This window comes from Mobula hypostoma, chromosome 6 (assembly GCF_963921235.1).
Source record: "Mobula hypostoma chromosome 6, sMobHyp1.1, whole genome shotgun sequence".
In the NCBI taxonomy this organism is placed as follows: domain Eukaryota; kingdom Metazoa; phylum Chordata; class Chondrichthyes; order Myliobatiformes; family Myliobatidae; genus Mobula; species Mobula hypostoma.
Window position 1 is genome coordinate 115,405,408 of NC_086102.1, and position 23,361 is coordinate 115,428,768.

At 44.1% G+C, this 23,361-nt stretch overlaps 1 protein-coding gene across 2 annotated transcripts in view; it reads right to left on the bottom strand.

The window, feature by feature from the left end:
* Positions 1-17,825, bottom strand: part of lss (lanosterol synthase (2,3-oxidosqualene-lanosterol cyclase)) — a 113,219-nt gene extending 95,394 nt beyond the window's left edge. Inside the window, exons 1-3 of one of the 2 annotated variants that reach the window (XM_063051516.1) lie at positions 17,768-17,825; positions 5,994-6,162; positions 206-344 (exon numbers count right to left, since the gene is read on the bottom strand). In XM_063051516.1, the coding sequence (XP_062907586.1) occupies positions 206-344; positions 5,994-6,162; positions 17,768-17,787 (328 nt within the window). In that variant the 5' untranslated portion in view covers positions 17,788-17,825. Of the gene's footprint in view, positions 1-205; positions 345-5,993; positions 6,163-12,250; positions 12,346-17,767 lie in introns of those variants that run through there. The other variant, XM_063051517.1, reaches the window with a different exon arrangement.
* Between the last annotated feature and the right edge of the window lie 5,536 nt (positions 17,826-23,361).

Consider the following 23,361-nt stretch of genomic DNA (forward strand, 5'->3'; position numbering starts at 1 on the left):
CTCTGGTATTAGTCATTTCTGACCTGGGAAAAAGCCTTCAGCTATACACTCAATCTCATCGCTTCCATCAAGTCACCTCTCATCCCCATATTCATTTTGATGCAGTTATTCCTCAAACATCTTCTCTGGGCTAGAGGGAATCAGAACGCAGGCTTGAAGAAAGAAGGTCTAACCCCAGTCTAGTTTCAGAGTTCCTCTGACGAACCTGGTAGAAGGAAGAGTGGTCCACCATAGTCTCCGGCCCAATGTCCGTCCTCCGCCTGCAGTTTTGCATAAAACTGCATCCCGTGCAGAGCTGCCTCTTGTGGTGTCCCAGCATGCCCCAAATCGCAGGCATACTTACTCTGGAACAGAAAGACACAGCCCGAATTAAATTTATTTCAATATTTCATTTTGGTTCCACACCAGAAATTGTGTCAGCTATGCCCATGACCAAAATTGAATATATTATTTTGATTTTTTAATGTTTAAAGAATAGAAATGACTAGTTCATAACCCAGATTTCGATAAGGGGCATGCTTAGTTATCAGGAATCTGGAATTAGAAAATAATTTTCAGTAACACAAGAGATTCTGCTGATACAGGAAATCTTGAGTAACACACACAAATTGGGGGAGGAACACAGCCGGTCCAGGTAGCATCGCTGGAGGGGAATACACCATTGACGTTTAAAGTCAAAACCTTTCTTCAGGAATTTTCAGTATCTATATATAGTTTTCTTTTAAAGATTATTTCGGTCTGCAGAACAGTGTTTGTAAGTAGCCCAGCAGAGATCTCCATACCCACTGTATGTTGACTGGGCGTTTGAAGGACAGAGCCATTGATCTTCTGAGGGCACTCCTGCGAGGAACAGAGAGGTGGGAAGAAAACAAAGGGAAAATCACAAGCGCCTCCTGCAGACCCATGTCGGGTTTTTTGCTGACCATTTCCTATTGGCTTCTTCAGCAAGTAAAGACATCACAGCCAAAAGCCCTCCCCATCTCTGAGCACATCAACAAGCAGCATTGCCACAAGATTAGCAGCATCCATCATCATCCAGGCCATGCCTTCGTCTCGCTGCTGCCATCAGGAAGCAGGTACAGGAGCCGTAGGTCCCACACCACCAGGTTCAGGAACAGCAATTACCCTTCAACCATCAGGCTGCTGAAGCAGTGTGGATAACTTCCCTCAACTGATTCCTCAACCTGTAGATTCACAACTCATGCTCTCAGTATTATTTATTTATTTGCACAGTATGTCTTTTTTTTTGCACATTGGTTGTTTATGAGTCTTTGTGTGTAATTTTACTTGTATAAAATAGATTGAATTCTATTTTAGAACACAATTCTATTGCAGATTGAATGTTGTATTTCTCTGTTTTACTGTGAATACCTGTAAGAAAACAAATCTCAGGGTTGTATATGGTGACATGCATGTACTTTGATAATAAATTTATTTTGAACTTTGAGAAAAGTGGGAAGAGCAAAAAGTTACAGATTTCATGGTATGAGTTACCAACTGCACTGACAAAGCCAGGCTGACCATCAGTTAAATTTTGCCAATATCCATCCAATCTAACTTGATCACTTTGCACTAACTATATTTTGTGTTCCAGTTGTGCTCTTTGTTAAAATTGTGCTTCATTGACAGTGAATTTATGTTTTTCTTGTGAGAGGTGCTTCTGCGTGATGTATATGCCTGTGATGGCTCTGCAAGTAACTTTTTCCATCGTGCCTGTGCTTACGTGTACTGAGTGTGGCCACACTCAGATTGGAGGAACAACACCTTACATTCCATCCGAGTAGCCTCCAACCTGATGGCATGAATATTGACTTCTCTAACTTCCGTTAATGCCCCTCCTCCCCTTCACACCCCATCCCTTATTTATTTATTTATTTATTTATCTCTCTCTCTCTCTCCCCCCCCTTTTTTTTCTCTCTCTTTTTTTCTCCCTCTGTCCCTCTCACTATAACTCCTTGCCTGATCTCCACCCTCCGGGCTCCCCTCCCCCCTTCTCTCTCTCCCCAGGCTTCCCGTCGCATGATCCTCTCCCTTCTCCAGTCTGGTATCCCTTTTGCCAATCAACTTTCCAGCTCTTAGATCCACCCCTCCCCTCCTGTCTTCTATCATTTCCGATCTCCCTCTCCCCCTCTCAAATCTCTTCTTTCAGTTAGTCCTGACGAAGGGTCCTGGCCCAAAACATCGACTGCACCTCTTCCTAGAGATGCTGCCTGGCCTACTGCGTTCACCAGCAACTTTTATGTGTGTTGCTTGAATTTCCAGCATCTGCAGATTTCCTCGCGTCTACCGAGAGGAATAAATGGTCCAGGTTTCAGGCTGAGACCCTTCATCAGGACTGGAAAGGAAGTGGGAAGAAGCCAGAATAAGAAGTCGCTTTCCAGTCCCGGTGAAGGCCCAAACTATCGACTGGTTATTGCTCTCCAGAGATGCTACCTGATCAGCCGAGTCCCTCCAGCTCACTGCACTCTGCATTTCCAGCAACTGCAGAATTCGTTGTCATACAACTGCCCACCGTCTCCTGCTGTCTACTGCCACCTGCTGGCGAGGTGAAGGATGCCAAGAGATGCTCAAGGTTTTGAGGGGTGGGTGGAAAGACGCAAGTTTTGGTTCTCGTGGAAGGGGTCAGAAACACAGGAAGAAGACGGAAGAGCCAGCCCTTGGAGCTCCCGCTGCACAGTGGGATACACAAGACTGGAGGGGTGATTCGATTGGAAATGTCTAATGTCTCTTTCCAGGGGTTGGGGAAAATAAAACTGCAGGGCATAGGTTTAAGACGCTAAGGCAAAGATTTAAGGGGGACCCGAGTGGCATGTTCTTCTACACAGCAGGTAGTGAGTATGTACAACAAGGTGCAAAGTGCTAGAAGTGGGTGCGATTATAACGTTTAAATGATATTTGGACAGGTAGGTGCGTTCAGAGGGGCACGAGTCAAACGCAGGTAGATGGAACAAGCTTCGGTGAGCACTGGACCAGGTAAGTTACAGGGTCTGATTGGGGCTGTGTGACTCTACAGCAGTCCGCCATTCTGTGGACAAGTAGTCCTGGGTCACGTAGAGTAAAATGTACCTCAAATAAAACCAGTCAATATCCTCGTCTTGTATGCTACTCCAGTACAGCTGCTCCCTTTAGGAGAGATTAGGACCCAGTACGGAACATTAGAGTAAACAGGCACAGAAACAAGTGGCAAAAAGGGACAAGATGGGATGGTGCTGGAGGTTAACAGGGTGAATGCAAAACAGCCCAAGGGAGGTAAAGGCAGAACGCATAGCATGGGAGGTTGAGAGCTACGGGCAGGTCACCTTCATACAAAGAGGCTTGCCTCAAAGAGGTGAAGCACTTGGGGAGAACACTGCCTCTGTTCAAAAATAATGGGGAAGGACAAAATAGAGGTGGAAGCAGATATAACAAAGCAACTGTCATAAAACCAGAGAGGGACAACGTTCATGCCTCTTTCATCAGAATTAGAGATCAGAGGACTGAGGCACTGCACAGTAAACAAGAGACCAGCAGCCAGAAGGTGGGGGGGGTGGGGGGGGGAGACAGAGAGACACATGGAGAGAGACAGGAGCAACACTGCAGATGACTTAGAACCTTGATCTGAAATTCAAAGAACATTTGAGAAGGTGCAAGACAGTCTATCTCAGGAAAGGGATATCTGAAACAGAATTACTTAAGGAAAACAGAACAGCAAGCTAGGGTAAATGCATTGGTTCAAAGATCAAAGTAAGTTTACCAAAGTATCCCAGCTTGAGATTAATTTTCTTGCAGGCAGCCATGGGAAAATAAAGAAATACAGTAGAATCCATGGAAACACAGATGTAGCAAAGGCAGAGTCCCTGAACGTGAGCTTACAAGCTGTGGATTCCACTCAGTGCTGGGGGCGAATGAAGCTACCCATGCTGATCCAGGAGCCCGATGGCTGTAGGGCAACAGCGTCCCTGAAGCTGGTGATGGAGAATACAGAACAGGCCGAGTGCAGCAAGAGCAGAAACTGCTGGAAACCCTTAACAAATCAGACAGCATCCGTGGAAAGAGAAACAAGACAATATTCCAGAAATGGCCTTCAATATCAGAGATTTTTTCCAGAGGTTGCTGTAGGATGTCAACCTACCAACATCAAACCACCCTTCCTTCGAGTCAGCTCTGTATTCAGGTATAAATTCTCCGTGTTAGGCTCACTACTCCTGACATACATAATAATCTGAATTAAAGCAGAGATGGAATAATTACAATATTTACCAAAAAAAGGAACAGAATAGAAACCAATGAGTACAATAAAGACAAGCTGGTGAAATTGCACAGAAACATGAAGGCTGCAATTTAATGAAAAAGAACAAAGTTACACTTTACTATTAAGAACAAATTATAAAAGGACATTTTTTAAAGGGACTCAGGAACAAGGGCTGAGGGTAAATGGAAGCAGGTGGGATCAGTTCAAAGGTTCGAAGTAAACTTACTATCTAAGTATGCATGTGTCACCATTTACTGCCCTGGGATTCATTCAGGTTGGGGAGGGGGAAAAAAGCAATGGGGGGGGGGGGTTCCTACCTTTATTAAAGAGAAATAGGGCACAACAGTAAAAAGTGAGGTGAAAGTTTTATAAATACCGCTCAGACTGAATGCTTAAGCTACCTTTGGAGCTGGCCTTGGAGATCGCAGAGAAAGTGACTGGAACTTTGTTACGGGTGGGAGTTACGTGAGCCTGCAGAAGCCAGGCCTCATCACCTCACTGCCAAGGAAGCTTAAATGAAGATAACAATTTTAAGGTATCTGGCAATAAAAACCAGAACACTGCCGGAAAACATTCCATAAGACCATAAGACATAGAAGCAGAATTAGGCCATTTGGTCCATCAAGTCTGATCCCACCATTCCATCATGGCTGATTTATTATCCCACAAATCTATTCTGTTATCTTCTCCCTGTTATATATGGCATCTGTTAGCCTTGTGAGACCATGGATTTGTGCCTGGAAAGTCTTCACTCTCCAGGGCGCAGGCCTGGGCAAGGTTGTATGGAAGACCAGCAGTTGCCCATACTGCAAGTCTCCCCTCTCCACGACACCAATGTTGTCCAAGGGAAGGGCATTAGGACCCATACAGCTTGGCACCAGTGTCGTCGCAAAGCAATGTGTGATTAAGTGCCTTGCTCAAGGACACAGCAGGTTCCCTGGGCTGGGGCTCGAACTCTTGACCTTCAGATCGCTAGTCCAATGTCTTAACCACTTGGCCATGTGCCCACACACATTATCTATGACACTCTTACTAATCAAGAATCTATTAAATTCCACTTTAAACATACCCAATGACTTGGCCTCCTCAGCCGTCTGTGGCAATGAATTCCACAGATTAAGCTCCCTCTGGCTAAAGAAATTCCTCCTAATCTCTGTTCTAAAGGGAAACCCCTATATTCTGAGGATGCGTCTTCTGGTCCTGGACTCCCCCACTACAGGAAACATTCTCTTCACGTCTACTCTATCTAGGCTTTCCAATGGTCGATGGGCTTCTCAAGTCTTCTAGCTTGTGATCTAAAGTGCAGTGAGTGAAAGGATAAGAAATGGTGGTGTACATTATCTCCACACGACAACTCAATCAGTGTAAAGTCATTGAGCTTTGGGAAACAGGGTGACTACAATCCACTGAACATCCTTATAGAACTGAATCCTGTGGGATGGACCAAATTGCTCAGATACCAGTGTGAGACTACCTCAAGACAAAGGAAGTCTCGTTGAAGGATCCTGAAAAACAAGGAGCTTAAATATTCTAGCTTCTGCCCCATTCCTTTCCTGTCCTGATGAAGGGTCTTAGCCCAAGATGTCGACTGTTTATCCCCCTCCATAGATGCTGCCTGACCTGCTGAGTCTGTGTGCATTGCTGAAGACTTCCAGTTTCTGCAGAATCTCATGTTTAAGGAAAGGACAGTCACAAGACTGCTCTTTCAGCTCTGTGAAGTTGGCTGCACATGCTTCTTTGAAAGTGGAAGATGTGTACGTACAGTATCGAGACCCAGTGAATGCCGTTCCAGCAATGTCTGCGGCCGACTTTCTGCCTCTCTGTAGTCAACGTAACTCCAGGTCTGTCTGCCCTCAACGTTACTGAGTCGCCACTGCGTCAGGTCTGTAGCTGGTTCCGTTTTATAGGGACCACCTCTTCGGCGCAGACACCTACAACCGGGATGAAAGACGTCACACAAAGGTAAATATTTTTTTTAAAAAGCTGCCAAAGTTGGAACTAATCAGCAGATCAGGCCACATCTGTGTGGAAAAGTACTGTGCCAACGACTTGGGTCAAAGTGGATGAAGGCTCTTCCTGGCACAGATACCTACTTCTCTGAAAGTGGAGATAGAGACAGAGTGGCGTTTGACACGCACCCTTTCATTGATCACTGGGCACCACCACGACACTCACATCAGCCACGCCGCTCCACATCCCCCCATACCCCTGCCACTTTACGCTTAAACTCCACACCTCTGACCCACACTGACACAGTCACTGTCCTACTGTGATTTCATATGCCCTCTGCTACCTTGTCACTATCATCTCCTATCAGTCACCTTATGTACAGATGATCTCGTACTGAGCGTCACTCTACGTACAGACCATCAGTCCACGTATAGAAGCTAATCTAATGTATATATGGCCACATTCAAACAATACTTGTACATTGTGTTTCTTAGCATTTATATTTATGTTTATTGTTTTTTTTATGCTGCATTGGATTCAGAGCAACAATCATTTCATTCTCCTTCACTCTCGTACACAATAAACAATCCAGAACCTTGAGTACATAGATGGACATTCATCGTACACCTCTGCAATGTGTTGGTGAGGGCACACTTGGAGTATCGTGTGGGTCACCCAAGTATAGAAAGGATGTCAATAAACAGGAGGGGGTGCAGGAAGGATTCACGAGGATGTTACTGGGACTGGGGGACTTGAGTTATACAGACAGGCTGGATACACTGGGGCTTTCTTTTTCCTGGAACACAGATGGGTGGCTTTTTAGGAGGTTTATATAAATCCTGAGGGTCATAAATAAGGTAAATGGTCACAGTTTTTTTCCCCCAGGGTAGGGAAGTACGAAACTAGAGGGCATAGATTTAAATAAAGTGAGAGGGGACAGATTTAAAAGGAGCCCAAGGGACAACTTTACTCCTACTCAGAGGAAGTGGTAGAGGCAAGAACAACAGCAACATTTAAAAGACAATCAGACAGATAGGAAAAGTTTAGAGACATATGACCAAACTCAGGCAAATGGGACTACCACAGGTAGACAAATTGTTTGGAACGGACAAGCTGGGCCAAAGGAATGTTTCCGTGATCTAATATTCTACCTAGAACTTCTAAACTATCTAGGGAAAAAGTGGCAAACCTTTCTGAGACCTTGCGCCCAAAGTGTCGATAATCTTCTAAAAGCTTCTCTTGCACGTCACTGTAATTTTGAGCAGCTTATCATTGATTAATGAATCAGTAACAATAATTAAGGATGATTTTATGGAAAAGGAATGAGCCCTGTTGCATATTTATGTGGATTCACTGTTTTAGTCTTAATAAAAGTAAAACCACGATAGCAGTCAATCAATGCCATCACATCTCAGGGCGTGGCAGTTCGGAGTTCAATTCTTGTGTCGTCTGGAAGGAGTTGGTATGTTCTCCCTGTGAATGTGTGGGTTTCCTCCAGGTGCTTCAATTTCCCCCCACATTCCAAAGGCAGCTGAATTGGTCATTATAAATTGTCCTGTGTTTAGGCGAGGGTTAACGGGTGGATTTCTGGTGATGTGGCTCATTGGGCCGGAAGACCCTGTTCCACAGTGAATCTCTAAATAAGGTACACAGAACAGAGGCAGATTGGAATAAATGAAACAGTTTGTGACACTCGTTCAAAAATTATTAATATTAATCTTTTAAAAAGACAATAGAAAAATAACCCCATCTCTAAACAGTCCTATTATTGTACCTCATATAAAATAAATGCCAATGTGAAATTAAAATCTTTGGTACAAATTCACAAAAGATCAAGAAAAGGAACATAAAGACACTTCAATCTCAGTGAGACTTCTGTTGCTGCATCGATGATAAATATTTTATATCGTCTTCTATTTGGATGCCTTGAGAGTTATGCACAGAGCACTCGTTGAAGAATCAGACCCAGGTTAAATATCAACAGGATATGTCATGAAATTTACTGTTTTGTAGTGCAGTACATTATAATACATAATAATAAAACACTATCAATTACTATTATATATATAATAAATTATAATACAATATAAAATAATATACAAATTTAATTTGTGCAAAGAGAGTACAAAAATAGTGAGGTTGTGTTCATGGTCTCGGCCCAAAACATTGACTGTTCATTCATTTCCACAGATGCTGCCTGAGCAGCTGAGTTCCTCCAGCATTTTGTGTCTGCTGCTTGGATTTCCACATCTGCAGATTTTCACATGTTTGAGTTAATGTCTCGCTCATGGTCCATTCAGCAATCTGTTGAGGAGGGGAAGAAGCTGCCCCTAAAACATGGAGTGTGTGTCTTCAGCTTCCTTCACCGGCCCCTTGTCGGTAGCAATAAGAGGGCATGTCCTAGAAGATGGGGGTCCTCAATGATGGATGCTGCCTTTTCCAGGCTTCTTGCTTTGAAGGAGTCCTTGATGCTGGGGAGGCTAGTGCCCATGATGGAGTTTGCAATTTTCTGCAGCGTTTTTCAATCCTGTGCAGTGGCCCTTCCATACCGGGCAGCAACACAACCAGTTAGAATGCTCTCTGCAGGACATCTGTAGAAATTTGCAAGTCCCTCGTGTCATCCCAGGTCTCTTCAAACTCCTAATGAAATATAGTAGCTATTGAGCCTTCTTTGTAATTGCATCAGTACGCTGGGCCCAGAATAAATCTTCAGAGATGTTGAGACCCAGGAACTTGAAACTGCTCACTTCTGATCTCTCGATGAGGACTGGGGTGTGCTCCCTCGACTTCCCCTTCTGAAAGTCCACCATCAATTCCTCAGTCTTACTGACGTTGAGTGCAAAGCTGTTGCTCTGACACCACTCAACCAGCTGATCTCACTTCTGTTTGTCTCCTCGTCACCATCTGAAATTCTGCCAGCAATACTTGTGTCATCAGCAAATTTATAGATGGTGTTTGAGCTGTGCCTAGCCACACAGTTGAGGGTGTAGAGAGAGTAGAGCAGTGGGCAAAGCACACACCCTTAGGTGCACCAGCGTTGATTGAAGGAGACGTTACTTCCAATCCGTACAGACTGTGGCCTCCCAATGAGGAACTCAGGAATGCAGTTGCAGAGGGACGGACAGAGGCCCAGGTTTTGGAGCTTGTTGATTGGTGCTGAGGATATGATGGTGTTGAATGCTGAGCTGTAATTAACGAACAGCAGCCTGACATTCAAAGTATAATCCACAAACAAGAGAAAATCTGCAGCTGCTGGAAATCCGAGCAACACACACAAAATGCTGGAGGAACTCAGCAGGCCAGGCAGCATCTATGGAAAAAAGCACAGTCGAATTTTTGGGCCGAAACATCGACTATGCTTTTTTCTACAGATGCTGCCTGGGCTGCTGAGTTCTTCCAGCATTTTGTGTGTGTTGCTCAAAGTATAATTTATTATCAGAGTACATACATGCCACCACATAAAACCCTGAGATTCTTTTTCCTGCGGGCATACTTAGCAAATCTATGGAACAGTCACTGTCAACAGGATCAATAAACAACAAACAGTGCAAATGCAACTATAAATAAATAGCAATAAATAGCAAGAGCATGAAATAACAAGAGTCCTTAAAGTGAGACCATTGGTTGTAGGAACACCAGAAATAGAATGAGTGTAACTATCCCCTTTTTGTTCAAAAGCCTGATGGTTGAGGGGTAGTAACTGTTCTTGAACCTGGTGGTGCGAGTCCTGAGGCACCTGTACCCTCTACCTGATGGCAGCAGTGAGAGAAGAGCATAGCCTGGGTGGTGAGGTTCTTTGATAAAGGATGCTACTTTTCTATAGTAACATTTCATGTAGATGTACTCAATGGTTGGAAGGGTTTTACCCGTGATGTACTGAGCTAAATCCACTACCTTTTGTAGGATTTTCTGCTCAAAGGCATTGGCGTTTCCATACCAGGCCGTAATGCAGCCAGTCAGCACACTTTCCACCACACGTATACAGACGTTTGTCAAGGTTTTCGATGGCATGCCAAGCCTCCGCACTCTCCTGAGGAAGTAGAGGTGCTGTTGTGCTTTCTTTGCAATTATATTTATATGATGGGTCCAGGACAGGTCCTCTGAGATGGTGACACCCAGGAATTTAAAGTTACTGACCCTTTCCACCTCCGATCCTCCGATGATTACTGGCTCATGGACCTCTGGTTTCACTCTCCTGAAGTCTACAATCAGTTCCTTGGTCTTATTGACATTGAGTGAGAGGTTGTTGTCATTACACCACTCAGCCAAGTTTTCAGTCTCTCTCCTGCATGCTGATTCATCACCCCCTCTGATACCCTAGGGGGCACACGGCCTAGAAGGCACAGCTTAAGGTGCTTGGAAATAGGTACAGAGGAGATGTCAGGGGTAAGTTTGTTTATGCAGGGAGTGGTGAGTGCGTGGAATGGGCTACCAGCGACGGTGGTGGAGACGGATACGATAGGGTCTTTTAAGAGGCTCCTGGATAGGTACATGGAGCTTAGAAAAATAGAGGGCTATGGGTAACCCTAGGTAATTTCTAAGATAAGGACATGCTTGGCACAGCTTTGTGGGTTGAAGGGCCTGTATTGTGCTGTAGGTTTTCTGTGTTTCTATGATATGGCCCACAACAGTGGTGTCATCAGCAAACTAGTAGATGGTGTTGGACCTGTACTTAGCCACACAGACATAGGTGTTAAGCCAGTAGAGCAGAAACTGAGTACACATCCCTGCGGTGCCCCTGTGCTGATAGAGATTGTGGAGGAGATGTTTTTGCCAATCTGAACTGACTGCAGTCTGCAAGTGAGGAAATCCAGGATCCAATTGTCAATGGTGTATTGAGGCCCAGGTCTTGGAGATTACTGATTAGTTTTGAGGGGATGATGGTTCAACAGCAACCTCTCAAAACACTTCATCACTGTGGATGGGTCTTCAGGCAGGTTACCATGTTCTTCTTGGGCACCAGTATGACTGAAGCCTGCTTGAAGTAGATGCAAGAGGAGACCACACCTGGAGTACTATGTAGATCTCTGGTCTCCACACTATAAAGCGGGTGAGGTAACACAGAAGAGATATACTCAGATATTGCTTCAAATGTCGGGCTGTAGTTTTAGAACACAAAGTAATCTGCAGATGCTGTAAATGATCAAAGCAACACTTTCAGTAGGGCTGTAGTTTTAGAACAAGATTGGATTGGCTAGGTTTAGTCTCACTGACGTATAGGAGGCTAAGGTTCTAAAACTGGAGGGCATGGGTAGTTTAAAGTTCAAACACCTATTATATACTGTATGTATATCCTCTATTACCCTGAGATTCATTTTCTTGCAGTCATTTACAGTGAACAAAGAAATACAACAGAATCAATGAAAAACTGCACACAAAGTCTGACAAAGAATCAATGTGCAAAATACAGACTGATAACTGCAAGTTGCCCATGCTGGTTCAAAAGCCTGATGGTTGAAGGGCGTTCATGAACCAGGTGACGTGGGTCCTAAGGCTTCTGTACCTCCTGCCCAATGGCAGCAGTGAGAAAAGAACACGGCCTGGATGGCGGGTCCTTGATGATGGATGCTGCTTTCTTACGGTAGTGCTCCTTGCAAACAGGGCAGGCAATTCCAGAACTAGGAGAGGAGAAGGTTAAAGGAAACACAAGGGGCAAGTTGTTTACACCCAATGCTGTGAATATCTGGAACAAACTGCCAGGCCGGGTTGTAAAGGCAGATACAATTAGCGCTGAAAGGGCACAACAGTGGTGTAGCTCATCGCCAATGATGATGAGACAGTCCACAGGGAGGAGGTGGACAAGGCATGCAGCCAGGCAAATAAACTCCTCCACAATGTCAACAAGACAAAGGACATGGTTATTGAATTTAGGATAATTCTGACCACTCAGAGCCCAACCCCCTCCCCCCACACACAAGCGATACAGCAATGGAAACGGCAACCAGCTTCAGACTCCTGGGAGTGAAGATCTTGCACAACCTGTCATGGTCTCAGCACACATTCTATACAATAAGGAAAGCTTGCCAATGCCTCTACTTTCTGAGCTGGACTCTGCACATCTATACTCACATCACTGCACAGATGTGCAGTACAGAACCTCCTGACGAGCTGTGTCAGTGCACGGTACGGACACTGCACTGCGGCAGACAGGCCAGCTCTGCAATGGGCGGTACAATTTAACCAGTTTCCCCCGGGATCAATAAAGTATGACTATGACTATGTACAAACTGCCCAGCGCATCTCAGGCACCAGCCTACTTGCCATCAAGGACGTATACACAGAAAGGTGGCATCAAGAAGGATCACACCCATCCTGTTTGTCCGACTTCCATTAGGGAGGAGACGACACAGCATCCATGCCAAGGCCACCAGACTCAAAAACTGCTACTTTCCACAATCAGTAAGGCCGATCAACATCTCCACCCACCACTCCACCGCTACCTGTCAGCCACCTGACGTACGGACACTCCTTTGCCTTATGTCACTTTATGGACATACAATCTATGTATACAAGCCATCTTGTGTATTTATATTTATTGTTTCTTTTAATTATTGTGTTCTTTATCTTATTGTGTTTTTTTGTGCTGCATCGGATCAAAAGTAACAATTATTTCGTTCTCCTTTACCCCTGTGTACTGGAAATGGCATCAAACAAGCTTGAATCTTACATCTGGACACGTGCTTGGGTAGAGAAAGCAAAAAGAGATTCAGGACAGTGTGGCGAATGGAATTAGCACAGGTTGACCTTCACTAATCCGACTACCTGTAATCCGGCCCCTTCGATACTCCAGCACTGATTATACCTAAAGTGACCCTTCTGTAATTCGGCATTTTCACTAATCCGGCACTCCTCAGGTCCTAGTGGTGCCGGATTAGTGAAGGTCAACCTGTATCGCAGTCCATTTGGATAGGATGCACTGAAAGACCTGTTTCTCTGCTGTTGGGTTCAATAAATTTTCCGGTGGCTCCTTATCAAGGCCTTCTGCAAGTGTAAGTGCAGCACAATGAACAGATTCAACCTCACCCAAACCACTAACAGATTATTAAATGTGTCCTCCCATCCTAAATCCACATTGACTCGGACACTCCAATCACCAAGATCATAAAGAGCACTTTGAAATAATTTCCATTATTTTGTTCAGCACTATTGGTAATGTTCTTGAATCTCTGATATTTTGGAAGACATGGACTAGTGCATCCATTTGCTCCATCACCACCGTTGTCAAAACCTCAAATGCAGATAACACCTTCCAGCCCAATTAATTTCTCCACTGGAGCAGATGTTCTTATGCTAATTTCTTTTTGCTCCTCAACTGTTCTAGACTCGTTCTCCAACATTTCCAGTAGCTTCGATTTCAAAGACAACAGTCCTAGAGCAATATAGGATAGGCCCTTTGGCCATCTAGTCCATGCTAAACCATTATTCTGCCTAATTCCTCCGACCTGAACCCAGACAAGAGAGCACAAAATATTTTGATTTCTCTATTTCCTTGTTCCTCAAAATAGTGTTCTTTGCCTCAGACTGTTCGGCACCCACATTAATATCTACAGAATGTTGTAATCTATGTATATAATATTCCATGAGGTTATTCTCATATTGAACTCTCCCTTTTAATTAACAATTCCTGGCTGTCCCATTGTTGAACTCTGCAAATTTCCCACAACTGAAGCTCAGCGTGTGAAATCACATTCCAGTTGCTCAGAGATTTAGTTGTACCTCACCTAAAGAAATCTGAGCCATATTGACAGTGTGGATAGAAATTAGTCTGTAGGTTGTGGAATTCAGGATTAATTCCTCTCATCTCTTTGTATCAGGGGTTATTTTGGCCTTCTAAATCTATGCAGGCATTCAGGAGAATCTCATCTCATCCCTGGCCCAGTCATTTCTCCATAACCTATTCTCCATTAATATCAGGACCAGCCTAATTTTTTTGACAATAAAAAACATTAAATTGCAATAAAACTATGCAGAACTTTCAGAGCAGAATGCAAATTGTCTAATTAGCTCCCCAGCTCTTGTATAATTTCCCATAATTTTCTCCAAGTCTTTATCCAACTATTTTGAAACACCAATTAAATCTGAGACCAGGAGTAGTGAATCATTCAGACCTTGTGTTTGCTTCACCATACATTAAGATCATGGCTGACCCAGTTCTTGGCTTCCACCTTCACCCTCTTCACACACCCCCTCGAGGCCCTCCTAGTTCAACTTTGTGCGTGGTAGGTTGTGCCTAACCAATCTTATAGAGTATTTCAAGGATTTTACCAGAATAGGTGATAAAGGCAAGGAAGTGGATGTTGTCTACATGGACTTTAGCAAGGCATTTGACAAGGTCCCGCATGGAAGGTTGGTCAAGAAGATTCAGTTGCTCGACATTCAAGATGATGTAGTAAATTGGATTAGACATTGGCTTTATGGGAGAAGCCAGAGAGTGGTAGTGGATGGTCACCTCTCTGACTGGAGGCCTGTGACCAGTGGAGTGCCGCAGGGATTGGCGCTGGGTCCATTGTTGTTTGTCATCTATAATCAGTGACTTGGATGATAATGTGGATAGCTGGATCAGCAAATCTGTGGATGATACCAAGACTGGGGGCAGTACTGGAAAATGAAGACGACTATCAGAGCTGGCAGCAGGATCTAGACCAGGTGGGAAAAAATGGGCTGAAAAATGGCAGATGGAATTTAATGCAGAGAAGCGTGAGGTGTTGCATTTTGGTAGGCAAGCCTTACGCGGTGAATGGCCGGGCACTGAAAGTGCAGTAGGACAAAGGGGTCTGGGAATACAGGTACATAATTCATTGTCAGTGGCTTCACAGGTAGATAGGGTCATAAAGAAACCTTTCGGCACAAGTATTGAGTACAGGAGATGGGATGTTATGTTGAAGTTGTACAAGATGTTGGTGAGGCCTAATTTGAGTTATTGTGTGCAGTTTTGGTCACCTACCTACAGGAAAAATGTAAATAAGGTTGAAGAAAAAAGGAGAAAATTTACAAGGATGTTTCTGGAACTGGAGGACATGAGTTATAAAGAAAGATTGAATAGGTTAGGACCTCATCCCCTCGAATGTAGAAGATTGATGGGAGATTTGATAGAGGTATACAAAATTATGAGGAGTATAAACAGGGTAAATGCAAGCAGGCTTTTTCCACTGAGTTCGGGTGGAAGTGCAACTGGAGGTCATGGGTTACGAGTGAAAGCTGAAAAGTTTAAAGGGAACATGAGGGGAAACTTCTTCACTCAGAGGGTCATGAGAGTGTGGAATGAGCTGCCAGCACAAGTGGTGCACGCCAGCTCGATTTCAACGTTTAACAGAAGTTTGGATCGGCACATGAATGGGAGGGGTTTGGAGGGTTATGGTCCTGCTGCAGGTCGATGGACAGTTTAAATGGTTTGGCATGGACTAAATGAGCCAAAAGGCCCGTTTCTGTACTGTACTTTTCTATGACTGTTAGTCAATCTCCACCTTACATATATTCAAAGACACCTTCACCACAGTTTGCTGGCAATAGGAGTTGCAGAAATTCACAATCAGGACAGATGGACTTTCTTCTCACCTCCATCTTAAACAGGGAGGCAGAATTCTGAAATTATGCTTCGTAGCTCTGGATACCACCCTTTCCAAACATCTTCTCATCATTTACCCCGTCAGTTCCCTTCAAAACCCATTGGTCTAAACTCCAACAAATAGTTGGCACAATTTCCCTCATACGTCAACCTCTTCAACCCAGGAATTAATCTAGTATTAATGACGAGGAAGTGTACAGGAGCAAACCAGATATGTTGATCAATAACAACTTTGCACTCAACATCAGCAGGACCAAAGAACTGATTGTGGACTTCAAGAAGGGGAAGTGGGAAGAACACGCGCCAGTCCTCGTTGAGGGGTCAAGCAATGGAAAGGCTGAACAGCTCCTGGGAGCCAACATCACATCTTAAAGCATCTATCCTGGGACCAACATGCAATCATGATAAAGGCACACCAGCGGCTAAACTTCATTAAGAAACTGAGGAGATCTGATATGTCACCACCAAGACTAGCAAATTTCTACAGATGTTCCATGGAATTGCATCACTTTCTGGTGAGGAGGGGCCAATGCACAGGGATAGGGAAAAGCTGCAGAGGATTGCTTGAATTTCCAGCATCTGCAGATTTCCTCGAGTTAGAGGATTGTAAACTCAGCCAGCTTTATCACAGGCACTAGCCTCCCCAGCATCAAAAGACCATGCCCCAGGAAGGCAGCATCCCTTATGAAGGACCCGCACCATCTGGTACATGCCCTCTTCTCATTTCTGCCATCAGGGAGGAGGTTCAAGAGCCTCAGGATCCACAGTCAACGTCTTCCCCTTGGACATCAGATTTCTGAGCAGGCAATGATCTTATGAACATTATTCCTCTTTTACTCTCAAGCAACACACATCAAAGTTGCTGGTGAACACAGCAGGCCAGGCAGCATCTCTAGGAAGAGGTACAGTCGACGTTTCAGGCCGAGACCCCTCGTCAGGACTAACTGAAGGAAGAGTTAGTAAGAGATTTGAAAGTGGGAGGGGGAGGGGGAGATCCAAAATGATAGGAGAAGACAGGAGGGGGAGGGATGGAGTCAAGAGCTGGACAGGTGATTGGCAAAAGGAATATGAGAGGATCATGGGACAGGAGGCCTAGGGAGAAAGAAAAGGGCGGGGGGTGGGGAACCCAGAGGATGGGCAAGGGGTATAGTCAGAGGGACAGAGGGAGAAAAAGGAGAGAGAGAGAAAGAATGTGTGTATATAAATAAATAAGGGATGGGGTACGAGGGGGAGGTGGGGCATTAGCGGAAGTTTACTCTTTTATTCTATTTAGTTTATTGTGATTTATAGTAATTACGTATCCCTGCGCTCTGCTTATTTCAGTGACCCGATTCTGATAGTCGTAAACCTTCCCTGCACCCCTCCAGTGCACGTACCTCTTTCCTTTGGTACATACATTTGTTAACTCAGCAGCAGCAATTCAATGCAATACACAATATAGAAGAAAAAAATAATAAATAAGTAAATCAACTACAATACACATATATTGAATAGATTAAAATCGTGCAAAAACAGAAATAATATATATTTTCCACCAGCCTTCCTCCCTGCATTAACGCACTGTGATACCCGGACCCCTGTTTAGGCAATGATATCGGACTCTCCATGTTTAATACACAAAGTCTTCTCTCTCCGGGAGCTCTGACTCTACTTCGCCAAGCACCTCAGCCCCAGCCCTGCTGTCGGGGGCAGGGCAATGGGGGAAAGGCGAGCAGGTAAGGGGATGGAGAGGTGATCCCGCCCGAGCCAAGAGGTCAGAGGACAAGGGCGGAGCAGGGAGATTGAATATAACCATATAACAATTACAGCACGGAAACAGGCCATCTCGGCCCTTCTAGTCCGTGCCGAACTCTTACCCTATCCTATTCCCACCGACCTTCACTCAGCCCATAACTCTCCATTCCTTTCCTGTCCATATATCCAATGTAACTTTAAACGACAACATCGAATGAGCTGTGCGGAAAGCTGATAATCGGCAGATATGCCAACGAGACACCGGTCGTGGACGTCTCGAAACTCACCCTCGTTCCCCGGTCGCCATCGTCTTGCGCTTCCAACAAAAGGAGCAAACATGCGATGGATCAGCTGACCATGAGCCGAGGCGCAAGGACCAATCGAATAGCCGAGCTAGCGAAACCTTGCGAAATGTCAGCCAATTGCTGAAAAGTAGGAGCGTCAGCTCATGGCGACCAATCAAAAAGGGAAGTAAGCATTCTCTGGGCGGTTGTCATCCTATCACGAAGACGTTGGTGGGACAGGAGGCACCAATGATTAAAACGGGATTTCGGATCGTCGCCTCCGGGAGGGCAGGCCGTGAACAGAATTTGCTGATCAGAATTGCATGGCGGTCTCGTTTCACCACAATGCACTGCGTACAAGAAAGAGCTCTATCTCCGCTCTACCCATCCATCAGCGTCTGGCTGAAAACTTGTTTTCTCTCTATCCCAGGCCTGAAACATCTGTTGTCCCATTTCCCTCCATGATTCTAACTCCATGAGTTCTTTCAGCAGTTTGCTTTTTTTTTGCTCCCGATTCCATCATACGCAGTGTCATGTCTCAAAATCGAAATCGTGTTTATCTTCATACCCAAGTACACGAATGCACAGGTGCAATGAAAACTTGAAATCGCATTGGAGTCACAGCATTCACAAGAAAAATATTAATTACCATAAATTATGCAAGAAAGAAAACAAATGGAACCCCCAAAAAGTTCTTTTATAGTGCAAAGTAGCCACAGCATAGGTAGAAATTAGAATTAGGAATTTCTTTAGCCTGAGATGGTGCAACTGTGGAATTCATTGCCTCAGTTGGCTGTGGAGGCCAAGTCATTGGGTATATTTAAAGCATAGGTTCTTGATTCGTAAGGGTGTCAAAGGTTACAAGGAGAAGGCTGAAGAATGGGGTTGAGAGGGATAATAAATCAACCGTGGAGCAAACTCTAGGCTGAATGGTCCAATTCTGGACTTATGTCTTACGGCCTTATTATGCAGGTTGACTCTAGAATTGAATAGTTGAAGGGAAATAGCTGTCCCTAAATCTGGTGGTGTGGGACTTCAGGTTTCTGTACCTCCTGCCTGATGGTAACGGCATGAAGATGGCATAGCCATTTGGGTCTCCAAATAATCATTTAAATATCCTGGTGGCTTTTTCTTCCACCATCCATTCAGGAAAAAAAAACCCAGGCTACCGTTACAGCTCAACAGACAAATCTTCGCAGGGAGGTTTGCCTGTACATTTCTTCAGGGCCAGTGGGGTGTAAACTTGGTGGGCAGGGTGCGGGAGCCAGTGAGTCAAGATGGAGAAACAAAAAGTTGGAAATGTGGCCTACAAATACATAGGCCGCACAAGAGGCAAACAGAAAATGGGGCAGCCGGCAGAGGAAAGAGCTAAATTTAATGGCACTATGTCAAAATATGTTAACTGAAGTTCAAAAGTCAGGAAGTTATGCTGCTGCTTTATAAAACTCTAGTTAGGCCATATTTTGAGTATTGCATGTTTCTGGTTGCCAATAATAGAATGATGTTGAGGATGCAGAAGAGGTTTTCAAGGATGTTGCCTGGATTAGAGGGAGGTGCTATGGTGAGAGATTGGAGATCCTCTGGAGCAGCAAATGAAGGCTGAGGGAAGATCTGATAGAGGTTTATAAGATTATTAGAAGCAAAGATAGAGCAGACCCAGGGTAGCAGTGTCTAAAACTGGAAGGCAAACATTTATGGTGAGAGGGGGTAACTTCAAAGATGATGTGAGGGTCAATTCTATTTTACATTGAGTGGTGGGTGCCTGCAATGTGCTGCTTGGTGTGGTGGTTGAGAGAACCATTAGGAACTTTTAAGAGACATTTACATGCATATGAATGAGAGGAAAATAGAAGCTTACGGACATTGTGCAAGCAGAACTGACCAGTTTAGTTATCCATTTGATACTAATTTAATTGGCTGACAACATTGTACAGAGCAAAGGGTCTGTTACTATGCTGTAATGCTCAATGTTCCATTAAAACTGCAGATGCACGAAATAAAAAAATTTAAAAACAACAAAAATGCTACAATCAGTCAGTAATATCTATGGTTAAAAAAAGTCTACTTTTCCGGTCTGGGAATCGTCATCAAAACCGGGAAAGAGATGCTTCCAGGAGCTCTAGTTTCCTCTCACATCCACAAAGATGTGCAGGCTGGTGGGTTAACTGGCCTCTGTAAGTCACCCCCAGTGTTAAGAATCTGGGGAGGGGAGGAGAATGTGAGAAGAAAAAATGGGATTACTATAAATGGATGGTAGATGGTTGGAACAGATTTGGTGGGCTCGTGGGCCTATGCCTATGGCAATTGAATCAGAATCCATTTTATTATCACTGTCATATGGAACATCAAAAACTACAGCACAGTACTGGGCCTTCAACCCACCATGTTGTGCCAACCTTCTAATCTGCTCTAAGATCAATCCAATGCTTCCCTCCGACATGCCCTGCAATTTGCTGTTTTGTGACAGCAGTAGAAATCTGATGGCAGAGGGAAAGAAACTGTTCCTAAAACATTGAGTGTGACTCCTCAGGCTCGTGTACCTCCTTCCTAATAATAGGAAGAGGGCATGCCCCAGATGGTGAGGGTTTTTAGTGATGGGCACCAGGATATCCTCAGTGGTGGGACAGTTGTATCCGTGATGAAAATGACTAAGTCTACAACCACATGTAGCCTCTTTTGATCCTGTGCATTGGAGCCTTCATACCAGGCTATGATGCAAATAGTTAGAATCCTCTCCAGGGTATGTTGGCAGGAATTTGCTAGAGCGTTTGGTGGCAAATGAAATCTTCTCAAACTTTAATGAAGTATAGCTGCTGCTATGCTTTCTTTGTGATTACATTGTGTTAGGCCCAGGATAGATCATTGAGATGACCTTGAAACTGCTCACCCTTTCCTGTACGGACTCCTTAATGAGGATGTGTGTGTGCTCTTGACTTCCCCTTCCCAAAGTCCACAGTCCATTGCCTAGTCTTACTGATGCTGCAACACCAGTCAACCAGCCAATCTATCTCACTCCTATACATCCCATCATCATGAGATTCTGCCAACAACACTGATGTCATTGGCAAATTTATAAATGGTATTTGAGTTGTGCTTCACCACAGTCATAGAGAGAGTAGAGCCTCGAGAGTGTCAGTGTTGATTGTCAGCGAGGAGGTGCCATTCCTGATCACTATGATATTCAGATGTTCTGCAATCATCCATTCTGTGTTTGGTATCACTTTGTAAATGCCAATTACAATACACTAGACTGGAGGAACTCCAAGTGAATCACTACTTCATCTAAAAGGGACTGTTAGGATGGTGAGCAGGAAAGAGATGAAAAGACAGAGATTGTACCTCCTGCATTTGCACGGAGAATGCTACATCCATGACACCATTGACTGTGTGACTAGGCACAGCGCAAACATTCACCAATGATACAGCTGTTACTGGCAGAATCTCAGATGGTGACGATGAGATAGATCATTCGGTTGATTGGTGTCGTGACAGTAATCTTGCGCAACATCAGAAAGACCATGGAATTGAATGTAAACTTCAGGAAGCGAATGTCAACGGAACATACACTATTCCTCAATAAGGAGTCAGTACAAGAAAGAGTGAGCAGTTTCAAGTTCCTGAATGTCAACATCTCTGAAGATCTATCCCAGGGTTCTGGACTACAGGGATAGAAGCATGGACAAGGAAAGGAGGAAGATTTTCTTAAGTTTTTATTATCAGGTTGGGCCACAAATGGAATTTTCTGCTCAATTCTGCTGGCTGCACTTTAAGGATCTGAAGGTCCCAGTGCTGTCCATGGCAGATTTAAAATATGGAAGAAAACGTTGAACTCGAATGGATCAAGGACAGTGGAAGAAGACAGATCAATTGTCTTTGATCCTGCCATGTGCTTAGGGACGGAGGCTGCCATTTTGTGGAACTGTTTTACAACCTCCATTTTGTGAGATGAAATTGCTTGGCTTTTAGTGTTCTAAAGTATACACAATGTTGCTTCAGTTAATCTGCTGGTCTAGAGATAATTTCCAAAGTAGTTATTTGTGAAGTGTTCTTTGATACGTGATGAATTGTGAATGTTGGGATTGGTGCCTACCTGGAGTGATTTGAGCTGGTTCCTGAAGAGAACGAAAGGTCATAAATTATTGTCACTTGTTGGTAAGAGGGCAATAAATGGATGCTGGCTTAGAACAGGGCCAATAGAAAGATGCTAAAGATCAAACACATGACCTACAGCCGATGACAATGGAACACAATATGTGAATTGATAAAAAACAAATATAAAAGTGCTATAAGTGAGTGTGCTATTAAGCGATAACTCTCTCTAGAGACCCAGAACCTCAAGGAAGAACCTTCAACCCAGGGGCTGGGAGAATAAAGAATCAATTGTCTAGAAAGCAGAGATGCCCTGTTTCGGTGTTATAAATGGGAAAAGTGGTCTGAGTACAGAGGGTACAGAGGGAACGGTAGAATAGTTACATTGTTGTTTGTGCAGAGGCAATAGAGTGTGAGCTTCAAATAGTTACGAGTTGCATGGTATATTTCCTAACTTAGTTCTGTTGATGAATGGCCAATGCCAGAACAGGTTCAAAGTGATTTGTACCACAAAAACTTGCTTTAAGATAGTTTAAAATCTCTGGAACAATCAGCTTTCAAAACATACTTGTGTAAGGGTGAGGTTAAATTGTTGACAATAGGGGAAAATGGAAGGACTGATGGTGTTGCTCAGCAAAGTACTGGCAAGGATAGTTACGAAGGACCTGTGGATGCACAGTTACAGATGACATAGCAGGGTGAGGAAGCAGGATGTGCAGTTTCATTTTGCTCGGAGTGATCAATCAAAACACTAGCATTCTGGAATTCGTAGAGCCAGAGATTTCAGCAGTCAATAGAAGTATCATGCAAAGGTTTGCAAGGTAGTGGCTGTAGGATTTTGCCCTGATCACCCTGGAGATCAGACAGCAATTTGCTATGCACTGAGGCACAGCTGACTCCTCATATGGCTGAAGGTTGGAGCTGTTCATTCAGTGGTCTCTTTTTACATATACTGGTTCGTTAATGTAAATATCTAATCACCCAATTATCTGGCAGCAACTCAATGCATAAAAGCATGCAGGCGTTGTCAAGAGGTTCAGTTGTTGTTCAGAATGAACATCAGAATGGGGAAGAACTGTGATCCAAGTGACTTTGACCATTCAATGATTGTTGATGCCAGACAATGTGGTTTGAGCATCTCAGAAACTGCTAAACTCCTGGGTTTTTCATGCACAAAATTCTCTACAGTTTACAGAGGATGGTGCGAGAAACAAAAAATATCCAGTGAGTGGCAGTTCTGTGGATGAAAATGCTCTGTTAGTGAGAGAGGTCAGAGGAGAATGGCCAAACTGGTTCAAGGTGACAGTAACTCAAATAACCACACATTACAACAACGGTGTGCAGAACAGCATCTCTGAACACATAACACTTCAAACCTTGAAGTAGATGGGCTACAGCAGCAGAAGACCATGAACATACACTCAGTGGCCACTTTATTAGGTACATGTATATAAAGGGCAGTTTTAATGTTTAAGCTGAGGATCCTAGAAGGCTGGCAAGTGAATAAA